We start from the raw sequence: 14,058 nt of genomic DNA on the forward strand, positions 1-14,058 counted from the left end.
CATTACTTTCAGGGTATTAAATAAAGTACTAGTATTATACTATATCTGATAGAGATAAAAGGGAGTTAGAAGAACTAGACAAAGACAGAGAAATTAATGTAACAGGCCAAAAAGATAGGGAAGGAAGTAGAAAATGAGGAGGAACAAAATAAAACTTGAACGTATAAAACACGGACAATAAACACCACTGCTACTATCATCAAAAAAGAATGGAAGATGCACTAAATTGAGCGAGACAGAGAGATAATAAAACACCAAGAGAGTGCTAATAGAAAACATTTTATCGGAAAATCAACAAAAAATACAAGAATGAATGAAACAAAGCGTAAAATAAAAATTGATGATGATGAAGAAAAAAGTTAAAAAGTGAAAAAACATTAAATGATAATTGGACTTACACTTATCCACTTCAAATAATTGAACTAGAGACCTTTTAGCATTAACTTTATATGAAATATAATCTAATAATTATACGTTCTATTTGTATAGAAAGTATTCTTGGAATATGTGGAAAACCTTGGACTGGGTTTCTTTCGAGGAAAACTATATTGGCGAATAAATTTGCTTAAAAATACTTTTTTTACCGTATACGTATCGCATATTCATCGTTTCTATATTTCATAAGAGATTTACGAGACAGAACTAGGCAAGGCTAACATAACTCTGATCCTAATACGTTGCGAATTTCACGTTCCCCATATATAAGATCGATTAGGGAGCTATCGTCGAACCACCGCTGCCGATCGCAAAAAAAAATTGCGGGGTATAGAGGTCGCAAACAGATTTTTTCCCCTCCGGTCGGGTCGGGGACCGGCTGCACGAGACACTTTCGCGCCGATATCGTTCTATCCAGGCCCACCACTTCCTCCCCGTGGCGTAGATCGACAGTTGGAGCGTTTCCCTTTTTTTTTCATGGCATCGCCTAATGACACATCGGCCGTGTCATAAAATCGATTCCCGTATTATGTCAGTTGTGGGCAAAAAGTCCACGACGGGTACGTATTCTGATTAACGACGTGGTGGTGGCGGGGGAGAGGCGAGAGGGGCGATAGATTGGGGATATTGTTCGTGGAGTTTGGACGCCATGTTTCGAGGTCGACCATTAATTACCATCGGAAGGAGAAAACCTCATTATGGCTTCGCAAAAAGGTTTGGAACCTCAATAGGACCAGGAAGGTCGACGAACAATATTTTGTTAGGTTTCAAGTTTTAATGATATTCAAGAACGGTCATGGTTTTTACCACTGTGCATACCAGCTTGACCTGCTGTTAATACTCTAATAACTATTTTTATATATATTTTAAAGTCTTCTTTTTACCAACGAGGGCTCCGAACCACGGCCATCTGCATTAAGCCTACCGACTGACCAGTGAACAACTTAGAGACGATCCCAGAAGACATCCAGTCTTACCCAGCCTGGTTACTGGCGTGACTGGGATGGTTATTCCTTATGGGATTTCTCATTGTTACCTATAAAAACATTTACAATTACAAATACAAATATAAAGTACATCCATGCCCTAGCAGGATTCGAACGATGATCGATCGAATTCGATAGTCGGAGTATCGCAACAGTAGGATGATCGTCCAGTCGTCTTAACCACTGCGCCAACAAGCCGCCCAAAGAACTTTTGAATGGTAATAAATAACTGGTGTATTAATCCATATGTGTTGTTTGATATGAAATTTTGCATCGTAAAGAACTAACTGAGGTTTGTTATTTGGAATGCTTGTATGACGATTCAAAATGAAAACGGTTACTATTCAATAATTAAACTTTATTTCCATGTTATTTTACCATTTTATACAATTTTGGAAATAGATACTAATGTATTAATCCCGTACACGTCTTGTTTATAGAACAGAACAGTTTGGCTTCCGTAATAAACACGGAACAAATACATAGATTAGTGAACCAAATTAAGAAAAACTTAAACGATAAAAAATATTGCTCCGCTGCATTTCTCGATATTTCTCAGGCCTTCGACAAGGTGTGACACACTGGACTGCATGTTAAATTGAGAAAGCTTTTGCCACATACACACTTTCAACTGCTTAAATCATATCTCACAGACAGACATTTTATTGTCAAACAGGGTGACGAATACACTGACCTACACCGTTCTCGGCCCATTGTTATATATTATGTATACAGCTGACCTACCAACCTGACGAAACACTACTGTTGCAACATATGCTGACGATACAGCGGTTTTATCATCACAAAAACCTCCAACGTCATCTTAACAATAAACAGTCGAATTGTGGTGAAAACGTGGCGTATCAAAGCAAATGAGACAAAATCTACCCATATGACATTCACCCTTTGCAGAAGAACATGTCTCTCAGTAAAACTGAATAATCATGAACGTCCGCAAGCAGACCGCGTTAAATATCTGGGAATGCATTTTGATCAACGTCTGACTTGGAAAAAACATATAGTGACAAGCTTGGGCTTAAACTAAACCAAATGTATTGGCTAACAGGGCATAAATCTAAATAATCATTAGATAACAATGTTTTTCTGTATAAGTCAATACTTGGGCCCCTTTGGACCTATGGTATTGAACTGTGGGGTACTACTAGCAAATCAAACATAAGTATTCTCCAGAGGTTTCAGAATAAAGTGTTGCTAGTCATCGTCGATGCCCCACATTACGTGTCCAACAAACTGATTCAACGCGATATCCATATAGAACCCATAACGAGTGTGATCGGTCGAAGTGCTATTGCGAAGTACTCTGAAATAATATTAGTGCATCCTAATGCACTTGCCAAACAGTTAAATGTGCGCGATGACAGTGAAGTGCGTAGGCTCAAACACATACTACCATAGGAACTGGTTAATAGACACATACAATGAAACTTAATAATTTCTAGACTAAGTTAGAATAGTATCTAGAATAAGATTTAGATTATAAATTGTGCAGCAGATCACTTACTGAAGTGATCTTCTACATGTAAGGATGGTTATATTATATAACTGAAATCATATAATAATACTTATTGCCCACGGACAGATTGTTAACTTTCCAAGAGGTTAATAAAAAATTCTGTATTTATTCTTTCTTCACACCATAATCCGATTGATTTAATTACAAGCAAGAACGATTTTCGTTAGATTTAAATTCGATATTTTCCACTGGGATAGCGCAACCGAATGCCAACCATTGATAAGATCAAAGCGCCGTTATATCGCCACCATTTTGATAATCGATTCCTGATAGGATTATCCTGCCGGTACGCGTTTATTATATCGGTCTAATGTCCCGTAGTTGAGCGCCGGATTGATTGGATTTAGACCCACATTGGAAACGTCCGAAGAATCCTCGCCAGAGAAGCGATTTCGTTGCGTATATTTTGTCAACAAACCCGGTAAAAAATAGTTCTATATGAACCATTATGATAATCATGGGACGTAGTAAATTTCAACAAATTTAGGCGAGTTTATTAAATTAACCTTGACTGTTCGTTTTTTTAGTAACGCCTAGTGTGTATAGGATAGTTTTATCAGATAAAACCATGTTATACCCAACGAAGTTAATGCACGAACATGTTTGTTATATCCTGTTCGAGCCAGTTTGTTTCACTTTTTACTCTAACATTGCGTATCAGTTAATACTTGATATTTTTACTGACTTTACTAGAAAAACAAATGCAACTATGTAGAGATTTATGACAATATTTTGTACCTTCAGAATTTCTTTTATTTATCTTTAATTTATGTTCGTAGAACTTTATTTTTGATAGTTATGTATAAAAATAATGGTGCTGATAAATAGCAAAAAAAACAACTGGTCGCTTTTACCTTTTCAATTATGGTTTCGCCTCTTCCCTCCCCCCTCTTTCTCCCGTTCGCCACGACGCATTTTTTCAAGCAAAGCCAATTGTCCTAATGGAAAAATCTGTCTCGTGCGACTGCTCCAATGGCCTTAACCCAGATCGGACCCGTTGATGGTGGCCCTTCGTGAGAATGGGGTCTGGGGAGGGTCCTGACGCAATTACACCTTGGAGTAATAAAAAGGGGAGAGACTCCGCGAGGGGGAGACCAACCCTCTCGTGTTCGGGGCGATACAGGTAACCATGTACCATTCGCGGAAGGGAGACGAAGTAATGTGTTTTTTATGTTCGCTCTATTTTTTATCCTTACGTGAAGACTAGAAACTTCTTGAAGACCTAAAACGTTCGTTTTTTTTGCAGGGGCTCGACCCGACCGCTCACATGAGACCTTTGAATCCGGACATCGCCGCCCCTAGGATAGACAGCTACCGCTTCTCGATGGCGAACCTGGAGGACTCGCAGGACGTCGATCTGGACGCCATTCTGGGAGAGTTGTGCGCCTTGGAGTCGGTCTGCGACCAGGAGATCGGCCACGCGAGGGAAAGCAAGAGATTCTCCGGTAAATACTCGTCGTTATTTTCTGTTTTTGTTAAATTTAACTCTCATTTCTCGGATGGTGAGAATCATATTTTTAAGACGCAGCTATAACCCGTCCAATAAAGCAGCCAATGCTCAAGATTTATGACGTCAGTTTCTAAGCTTTAATTATTATCATTAATGTTTTGAAAATTTGGCAACCTGGCATACGAATATCAACCCAAATCGGATTTTATAGACTGAAACTGTCACATGTTGCGACACAGCAGACCGCATTCTATCTCTTTCTCAATAATATATCACTAGAAGGAAATATATTAAAGATTAGAAGGATATATTAAAAGAAAGAACAATCCCTGAATGAACTAATGAACGCCCTGTATATTGTATTTATTTATTGTTAAAATTATAATTCTTTGACATTTTAAGATATCTTTAGAGAACTAAATTATTAGCCTGTTGATAATTTATTTTAAAGACCCAAAAATACGCTAGGCTATAAAAAATGTATTATCTGGTATGAAACATATGGGGGTGGGGCTAAGAAAACATTCATTCGCTCTAATCAAGCAAATACTCGAGATAAGGGGACCACACATCAAGACCGAAGCTAAGCACCTCGCAATTTTATTAACCTGAGAAACTGTCTTGACCTTGAAAGCTCTAGGAATCTTATCTCTCTGAAAATTTACTACCGTATGTTTCTTATCAAGATAAAAGTTACCGGTCCTTCCCTCCCTAAAAAATATCAACGAATCAGACTACAGAATGATATATTTTTTTAACATTGAAATACATATTTTCGGATAAGTCTGCATAAATAAGACATAAAAGACATTTGTATGTTTTAACCCAACGAGTATCCCCTCCTACACTAGTAAACGAATTGTTTTAACACCACAAAAAGCCTTTTCCGAGCCAGCGTAGAACTAAATAACGTAATATTGTTCTTGTGACTTTACATTTTCATTTAGAAGATTCGCTTTATAGAAATCCCGCATATTTAACTGGTAATCTACTTTATCAGAAAACACTGAAATTCTTTCAAAGTACTTAACATTGATACGATTACTTACTTTTTGTAAGTAGAACAGAAAATGAGTTTAATAACATGCTGCCTGTGCTCCCGTATTCGTCTTGATATTAAATGAAGTAAAAATATTAACGTATTAACAGAAAATTAAGATTCCCAACATCAAGATGCAAAGCAATATGTCGGAATTTCCCTCCATGCAATATAATTACAAGCCTGTGACCTATTTTTTGATACTGAGGTTAGGGTTTTTGTGGTTTCGTCGATATTCATTAATATTCCTACTAAAAGTGGCAAGGACAAGGTTTAGTGGAACACAACTATGTTGTAATAGCGAATTGGTGAAGGCGATGAATAGGCATTTTTTAAATATAGCTCGTAAATACCGTGATTGATATTGGTATTGCAATAGGAAATAACAAGTTCTGAAAGTTTTGTATGCGAATAATTTGATATTGATTTAACTATAAAATAAATAGTGATTATTAATTTTATACTATTATTTTAGTGAATACAAAATATAATACTACAATTGAAATTAATTGAATTAATTTTCAAGCTATAAGAAAGCCAGTTTATGTTACAAATCCCTAAACATCAGACAGCATTCTATCTCTTTCTAACTAAGATAAAATGAGAAGGGAAATGCGCACCGGATTTAAAACTAATTTTACATTTTTACGAACTTCAGTTGGTTCTATATTCGACGTTATCTAAGACGTGCATTGGCTGTTTTATTGGATGGGATCTAGTTCTGGAGAATCCTGGCATGCGCACAAGGATTTCAATTTGCAAGGTTGCCAGTTGTTGAAAAGTATACGTATATTTCAAGAATATAATATAAATTAATCATGCAATTGTTATGCAATAATTTATTCACAAGTTAACCTAATATTGCTGTTGAGAACCAAGTTAAAATGTTTTGGTATATTTTTCGTCCCCGAGCAGTGATTCTGATGAGATATACTTACATAAAGGACATCGAGTCAAATTTATCTGTACTTTTACTTTCGCAGGATCAACTATGCCTAAATTATAAAGCATTCGGTATAGAATCGAATCCGATTTGCAAAATTGAAATAAAAATTGAATGGATACGCATCTGGATGGATTGTCCTCAGATGTCTGTTCAGATTAAAAGTGTTGTAATAGCTTTTTTGACAATATTTAAAAGTTGATGATTTGTCCATTAGTGCCTACCATTTATAATCAAAATATGAATAGTGGAAGAATAAATAAACTATAAACAACAAAATTCTGGACCTTACAAAACAGAGCTCCTACCAGTGCCAAGGTCAAATCTAAAATGGCTGTTGGAGTTTGTACCTTTCGATTGCTTGTAAGTGGCAACGTCGCAAAATCAGGCGGAAACTACCGAACTTTACCGAATACCGTTTGGGATTCTCCAGAAATAAGACGCCCTTTTTCAATTCAAAATATTTAAATATTAACAAAAAATATTCATCATTCAATCAAATTGTTATGTGTGATAAACTAGGCAATAATGTTTCAATTAACGTGTTATTACAATGTTATTCGTAATATTTCCCGAGTGCAACGATGTAAGACGGGATCAGGATCTTGAACTTACGGCCGAAAATAATTTTTGTGTTTATCGCAAGGCGTCGTCGTCGCGAATGCCGATATTTTTAGACGGCGGGTACCGGGACGTTCGCCCGCCGCGAAGAATGTCGCCAAAGTCGAGCGCGTTCTCGCCAACACGACATTCCAGCGCCGCTAAACTATGAGTGTCTCGTTGCAGATGTCCAGAAATTGTCGATGCATGAGTCGAGGACTCACAGCCGCTCGTCCTCCGAAGCGTCCAGGGGGCTGACCGACGACACCATCCTCGGCGGCAAGAACGAATCCGGCAGGACCGAATCGCCCGACAATGACTCGGCCTTCAGCGACACCGTGTCCATGCTCTCCAGCGAGTCGTCCGCCAGTAGTGGAGGAAGCAGCGCCAAACCGCAGACCTTGAACCTCCAGAACATACAACAGGTAAGGCGTCATCGATCCCCGGTATCATCCGATGGTCCTCATCATCACTACGTTTATTAACACAGGATGACGCGTCCAGAATCAAAGCTGAGAAGATCCGCATGGCCATGGAAAAAATCAAAGAGGCCAACATTCAGAAATTATTCCTCAAGGTGTTCACCGTTGACGGCTCCGCCAAATCCTTACTGGTGGACGAGAAAATGTTCTGCTCTTACGTAACCAGACTGTTGGCGGACAAGAATCACGTTAAAATGGATCCGAAATGGGCTATAGTCGAGCATCTTCCAGAACTCTATATGGGTAAGATGCCACATCGATTTCCGAAGTTGTTTTCTTCTAAAGTCGATTATTTTCAGAACGTTTCTATGAAGACCACGAACTCCTAGTGGATAATCTTCTACTTTGGACCAGGGAATCCAAGAACAAGATCTATTTCGTTGAGCGCCCGGACAAGATCAAGCTGTTCTTGCAGCCGGAGCGTTTCCTGTTGCCGCCAGACGAGCGAAAAGACAACATCGATTACGACGAGCACGCCAGGAACATGTTGCTGGAGGATTTTTTCACGTCGATAGGGAGGTGCCCCGAGGTGGAGGGGCCCCTGTATCTTAAGGCTGAATCGAAGAAAGGCTGGAAAAAATATAACTTCGTTCTCAGGGCATCCGGACTATATTATTATCCTAAGGAAAAGCTCAAAAGTCCTAAAGATATAGTTTGTCTTACGACGTTTGATAATAATCATGTAAGTTGCGTTTCGTGGATGAAACCTCGACCTCGGTACTAACCTGGGACGAAATCTTTTCAGATTTATTACGGATTAGGCTGGAAGAAGAAATTCAAAGCGCCTACCGATTTCTGCTTCGCCATAAAGCACCCCAGGCTACAAGAACCGAAAAGCTCCAAGTTCATCAAGTACTTGTGCGCGGAGGACGAGGAAACCTTAGAGAAATGGATCATCGGAATGAGGATCGCCAAGTTCGGCAAACAGCTTATGATCAACTATCGGTTACTGATGGACGAACTAGCTCAGGAGGAAATGGATATATTGGCTAGTGCCAGAAGTTGTTCAGTTAGTTCTATAGCGGTTCAAAGTATCCAGTCAAACAGTACCACTCCCACGCAAGGGTAAGTTAGTTTTTCTCTCAATGGGCTTGTTAGCTTATAAAAAATCGTTTACTTTATTCCGAACTAGCGACCCGCCCCGGCTTCGCACGGGTGCAATGCTGATACTAAATTAAATACACTACAGAAAAAATATGAACGTTGTATATAAAAACATAGCGGCCCGCTCCGACTTTGCACGGGCATAAAATATATATGCCTATGTCACTCAATGAAAACATGATTAAAATCGATCCAGTATTTTTGGTTCATTCATTACTGCCCTTGGCCTGCACGCATTAAATTTGGAGTAAAACAATTCCTCTTCCCCTATACTTACTATGAAGATTTCCTGCTATCTTTGGAATATCTAAATTCATACAATTTTTATTACATTAACATTTTTAAATGCAAATTTTAAATTTGTAATATCTCCGAAAATATTTGTTTAATTTACATGCTGTAAGGAACCATATTGATCTATATGAATTGCACACTGTATTTAAGGTACTTAATTCGATAAGGATTAATGCCGTATTGCTTAAAATAGCTTCGTAAATAAGCCATTTTCTCACGTAAAAAGTAAACAATAAAAATGGTTAATGTGGGTTATCCCTAAAAGATAAACATATACCATCGCGGACTTTTTTGTAGACCTTTTTATGGTGTACAATACTGTAGTACATTAATTTGATCTAACTCGTAGGGTTAGGCAGCGTTTTTGCTAATTGCTAAATAAGCCTAAAAAATAGGTTAATTTACGACATCACGTTAGAAACCTCTAAAATTAGCAATGTTGCCTTAGTATATTATGCATGTATTATACATATAAACCTTCCTCTTGAATCACTCTATCAAAAAAACCGCATCAAAATCCGTTGCGTATTTTTAAAGATTTAAGCGCACATAGGGATATAGGGATAGAAAAGGCGACTTTGTTTTATACTATATAGTGATAATCACTTTAAGACTTATTTTAAGATTAATTATTTTAAGAAATTATTTGTAATGTATTTAGTTAGTATAATGTTACTGACCAAATAGAGAGACAAAGCGAGACATTTGTAAAAAATCCAAAATATCTATATTTATAATACATTAATACAAACACAAATAGTCTAAATTGATTAACTATTGATAGTACCAAAGTTTGTCTAATTCTGTTTGCAGTTTATTTTCTTATCTTATGTCGTTTTTCTCGAGTTCTTAGTACTAGTCGATAATCGAATCAAGTTATCTTACCTATTGCCGTAGTTCACTGAATGTTTCAAAGAAGTTAGTTTCCTGTCTCATTAGAAAATAGAATTACTACTTCGGGTAGTGGTTCTGTCCCGATATTTTATTTTACCATTGGACTTAAATGACATTCAAAATAATTTAATTTTAAAATATATTCACTAATATTTTTTATTCTGTAATAGATATTCAGGTAGCGAGGCAGGGTATGGTACTGCGTCAGGCAGCGAGATTTATTCGGCAACCAGCGAGGCCAGCTCGAGCTCGGGAAGGCACAGCAGGGCGAGCAGTTCCAGCTCCAGCGGTTGCATGTCGGACGGAGCGGCGTCCAGTTGCGAGAACGCCTTCGACTCCGAGTTCCCCATGGGCACCATCAAGCGGAAACCGTCGATGAAACCCAACCTACCTCTCACCAGCAAGACCCGGCAACTGAAGGAGGTCGGCGAGACCAGGGATGAGGTCGAGAGTTCCCTGGCCTCCAGTCCTGTGTCTTATACCAACACGGGAACGTTGACGAGGAGGCATAGCAGGTGAATATAACGATTGCGTAACTGTTGAGAGTGTTTTTATGTTGATTTTCTTGTGCATTTAGAAGGAAATCTGCTAATAGCGGGGACGACTCTTCGAATTCGGGTACGTTGAAGCGGCAGCATTCGTACAAGAACCGGGGCTCTGTAGAGTCTATGGGTAACCGAAGTGGTAACTCGACGCCGTTGGGTGGTGGAACTCCAGTACGAGACAGGGCCAGTCCGTTCGGAGAGAGACCTCCAAGTGCTTCCTCGCTTCGCAGTCCCCCGCTGACGCCCAACAACTTGGAGATGCCCTCCTGCATGGTGAGTGTCCCCCGGTGCTTCCGAGCGCATTTTTTAATTTATTTTTTAAGATTGAACATAGATCATCCGATTTCAACACAGCACGTAATAAAATAGCTTTAATGTTCCAAAATCGTAATAATGGCCAACGATCTACCTCTAATTAGCCTCTCCACCTTTCTTATTCTATCTGGTATTTATTCTTACATTTTTTTTTTCAAGTTTTGTATCATGCTTCGATGTGTTTCGTCAAGATGTAATTGATTGGGTTGGCAAGGAAGTTATGCGTTTTAAAATAAAAAAAAAGAACTAAAATACGAACTGATTAAATATCCAAAGTGATAGAAATTAGTCGACGACAATGTTAATGTGGATGGTTTCTTGCCAGCTTAATTCTCCTGGTTTTGTTTAACGTTTTTTTTTTCTGTTTGAACTACGTTTTGTTCGTTTTTATTATACATCAATTTAAATGATTTTACAGATGGATTCCATAACTTCATTGCCCCCACCGCCCGAACCCAGCGGCGATGTGATCACCGATTCACCCAGCTATCAGTTGCCGCCTCCACCACCCGAAGTGTACAACTCGAACTTATCCCTGGACAGCTTACCTCCGCCACCTAATCCGAACGAGTTACCTCCGATGAGTGGCAGCGAACTCACCGGCAGTCAGTTGAGTTTAATGTCGTTACCGCCGCCTCCCGGGGAAGACACCGGCACGGTGCGTCGACGAAAGGGCAGCGGTTCTTCCTGCGCCACCCCCACCAATGTCTTGAGTCCCGACCGGACGCCCACCCAAGGAATGTCGCCGGATCTCACCCCGACGCAATCTAGGCTCAATACCCCCTGTGTCAGTCCACCGTTGTCCAACGTGGGGTCAAACTGCAGCACACCGACGCAAGCTAATCCTCCGTGCAGTTTCAGTCCCACTCAGAGGACGGCCAGCAACGGAATATATGGTCAGAATCACGATAGAAACGCTCAAGTGGAGCCGGTGTACGTCAGCAACGGGTTCCACACTACTCCGCCCCCGTACGTCAATCCTCCTCAGTACAGACAGTTGGGTACCGCCACAGGAACATCTCCGTTCTCGAATAACAACGGCTTGAGGTCGTCCTTGAGACAGACGTCGCTACCGCGACAAATATCGTCGAACAGTATCGCGTCGACGAACAGCTCCGGGTCTTCCGGTAACACGTCGGTCTACAGCACCACATACGAGGCCAGGAACTCGCCGAAGTGCCAGAGAAAGGTGGCCTTCCAAGAACCCATCAGTCCGAAGAAGAGCAACAAGAAAATCAGCTTCAACCTAACGCCCCAAGAGGTTCCTCCGTTGCCCAAGAAGCCCCCGCCGCCAAAACGGTCGGACTCCACCCGATTATCCAGTCCGAAGAAGCTGGTGGAACCTCCGATGGAGTTCCTGAAGGATCTGCAACGAGTGATGAGGAAGAAGTGGCAGGTCGCGCAGAAGTGCAAGCTCGAACCCGACACCACCCCGCACGAGGTGCTCGGTTTCCGGGATCCTCCGGTACTCCTCCCCGACTACAAGGAGCACAACGTGTCTAACTGGGTGAAGGAGCACTACGGCCCCAATAACCTATACGAGAACGTGTACAGGGACAGCGCAGAGGGGGTGGTGGAGTATGTATCGTCGCCGTCGCATCTCCGGAACAGCAAGCGACCACCACCTCCTCCCCCGAAACGCAGCGAGACAACGCAACTCACCACGCCGAAGATGCACTGATGCCGTATCTGCTAATTGTCGTATCATATCAATCAGGCGGGTTCGACCCACGTCATCGTCGAAGGGCTTCTGATTGTCCAGCATCTATTCAACTCATACTGCCAAAATACACGAGAAAAAGACGAAGAAGAAGTAGAAGGAAAAGAAAACACCACAGTTCTTAACTGGTACTTTTAAGTTTTTGATTTCTTTAGCTAATGAAGAATAAAAACCGCCAACGTCTGTGGCGCTACTTGTGATTGTTAATTTGGTAAAATTACTGAGTGCGAGCGAGACGAGTGCGTGAACGTGTGAGTGAAGGAGAGAATAACGTGCCATTTTTTCGCTGATAGATCATTTTCCTCGTTTAATGTAGTGAAATTTGAAAAGGAAGACGCGAGAATGTTTTTGATTTGTTTTATGTTGTACATAGATAAGAGGGATTCGAGAAAGGAGAATGTCAAACATTGATGGTGCTTGTAACTATATATATACAAATCTATAAAGAATATTTCCTAGGGTATTATAGGACAATGGAGGACAGATAGGAGAGAGAGAGAAATGGTTAGGAGAATTTTTCGCTGTGTTTTTATATAAATTTTATAAACCTATTTCTTAAAATAAATTATATATATATGGAAAACACCGATTTCGCGAAAAGGGAGGTCCCGCCCTCCGAGATGTTACACAGGGTGCGTTAACTTAAATATTTTTTATTTTATTTTATTGTTGCGGGATCATAACGCAATGGAACGTGCATTTTCACAAAATATGCAGCGATGGGAAGTATTTAAGATCCTATTAGCGACAGGTCTTCTGCTCTGGAACATTCTTCCGCCATTTGCTAGAAAAATTGATACACGTTCTACTGCGTTACCCCGTATTTCATTTGTATATATTTTTCTTAAGGCGTTTCCTATAAGTTGCTTCTCGATTAGAGAAGTTAGTGTTGTATATTTATTTAAATTGTGAAGGAACAATTGTAATATTAATTGAGGAAGATGGAATAATCCGACACATACTGGAGGATCTCTACAATGCCACTGCATTACAAATATACATATACATAAATTATATATATAAATATAAATATAGCATAAAAGTTTTGTATTGATTTTTAGATTTTTTACTAATCTATCTTACTGTACTATGCTATATTAGTCGTAAATATGCGTAGACGTGTACATCTCTAGAGAAAATTCGCGTTTCTTTTCCCGATCGACGGCGTGACCAAATTGAGGAAATTCGTTTTTATTTCCGTTTTGTCCATATAAGGTGCTTATTCCCGATAAACACTTTGTATACTGTCTACCATTTATATTATAAATATACCTACTAACTGTTAAAACTATTATATGGCTTGTTGTATACACCGGCGACATTCCCGCCTCTTAATCGAAAACTTGTTTCCAAGCTTGATACGCACATATAGCTCTATGCTCAATGAAAGTCATTTTTTATATATACGAACGACTCCATTATTCCTCTTTGTGATATAATAAACCATATAGTAGGGTTATATTATATAATACATTAAATAAATAAACATTAAGAGTATACTGTCTTTTATTTTTAATCCTTTATATTATTTCAATGATGGTGTCTATGCCAAGATTGTCGCTTAGCTCTTTTAAGCCCTTTACGGCTTTGTGGGAGTTGCCCTAATCATCAATCAAATTTAAAGTTTCTAGTAAACTGTAACTTTGAACAAATGATTTAATGCAGAAAACTTTTTAGAAGCTATCTCAGCGTCATCTCCTGACTAATATGCCAGGTA

The 14,058-nt window shown here is 39.5% G+C and overlaps 1 protein-coding gene across 6 annotated transcripts in view; it reads left to right on the forward strand.

Annotated features, from left to right (window-relative positions):
* The window catches only part of pico (ras-associated and pleckstrin homology domains-containing protein pico), a 209,224-nt gene extending 195,386 nt beyond the window's left edge, over nucleotides 1-13,838 (forward strand). For all 6 annotated transcript variants that reach the window (XM_076414051.1, XM_076414049.1, XM_076414054.1 and 3 more), the window contains 8 exons: nucleotides 4,202-4,400; nucleotides 7,174-7,412; nucleotides 7,478-7,712; nucleotides 7,769-8,151; nucleotides 8,215-8,534; nucleotides 9,932-10,276; nucleotides 10,339-10,579; nucleotides 11,040-13,838. In XM_076414051.1, the coding sequence (XP_076270166.1) occupies nucleotides 4,202-4,400; nucleotides 7,174-7,412; nucleotides 7,478-7,712; nucleotides 7,769-8,151; nucleotides 8,215-8,534; nucleotides 9,932-10,276; nucleotides 10,339-10,579; nucleotides 11,040-12,302 (3,225 nt within the window). In that variant the 3' untranslated portion in view covers nucleotides 12,303-13,838. The remainder of the gene's footprint in view (nucleotides 1-4,201; nucleotides 4,401-7,173; nucleotides 7,413-7,477; nucleotides 7,713-7,768; nucleotides 8,152-8,214; nucleotides 8,535-9,931; nucleotides 10,277-10,338; nucleotides 10,580-11,039) is intronic.
* The last annotated feature ends 220 nt before the right edge of the window (nucleotides 13,839-14,058 follow it).

This window comes from Rhynchophorus ferrugineus, unplaced genomic scaffold (genome assembly GCF_030347505.1).
Source record: "Rhynchophorus ferrugineus isolate W39M unplaced genomic scaffold, kcgeb_rfMv2 rfM9, whole genome shotgun sequence".
NCBI classification, from domain to species: Eukaryota; Metazoa; Arthropoda; class Insecta; order Coleoptera; family Curculionidae; genus Rhynchophorus; species Rhynchophorus ferrugineus.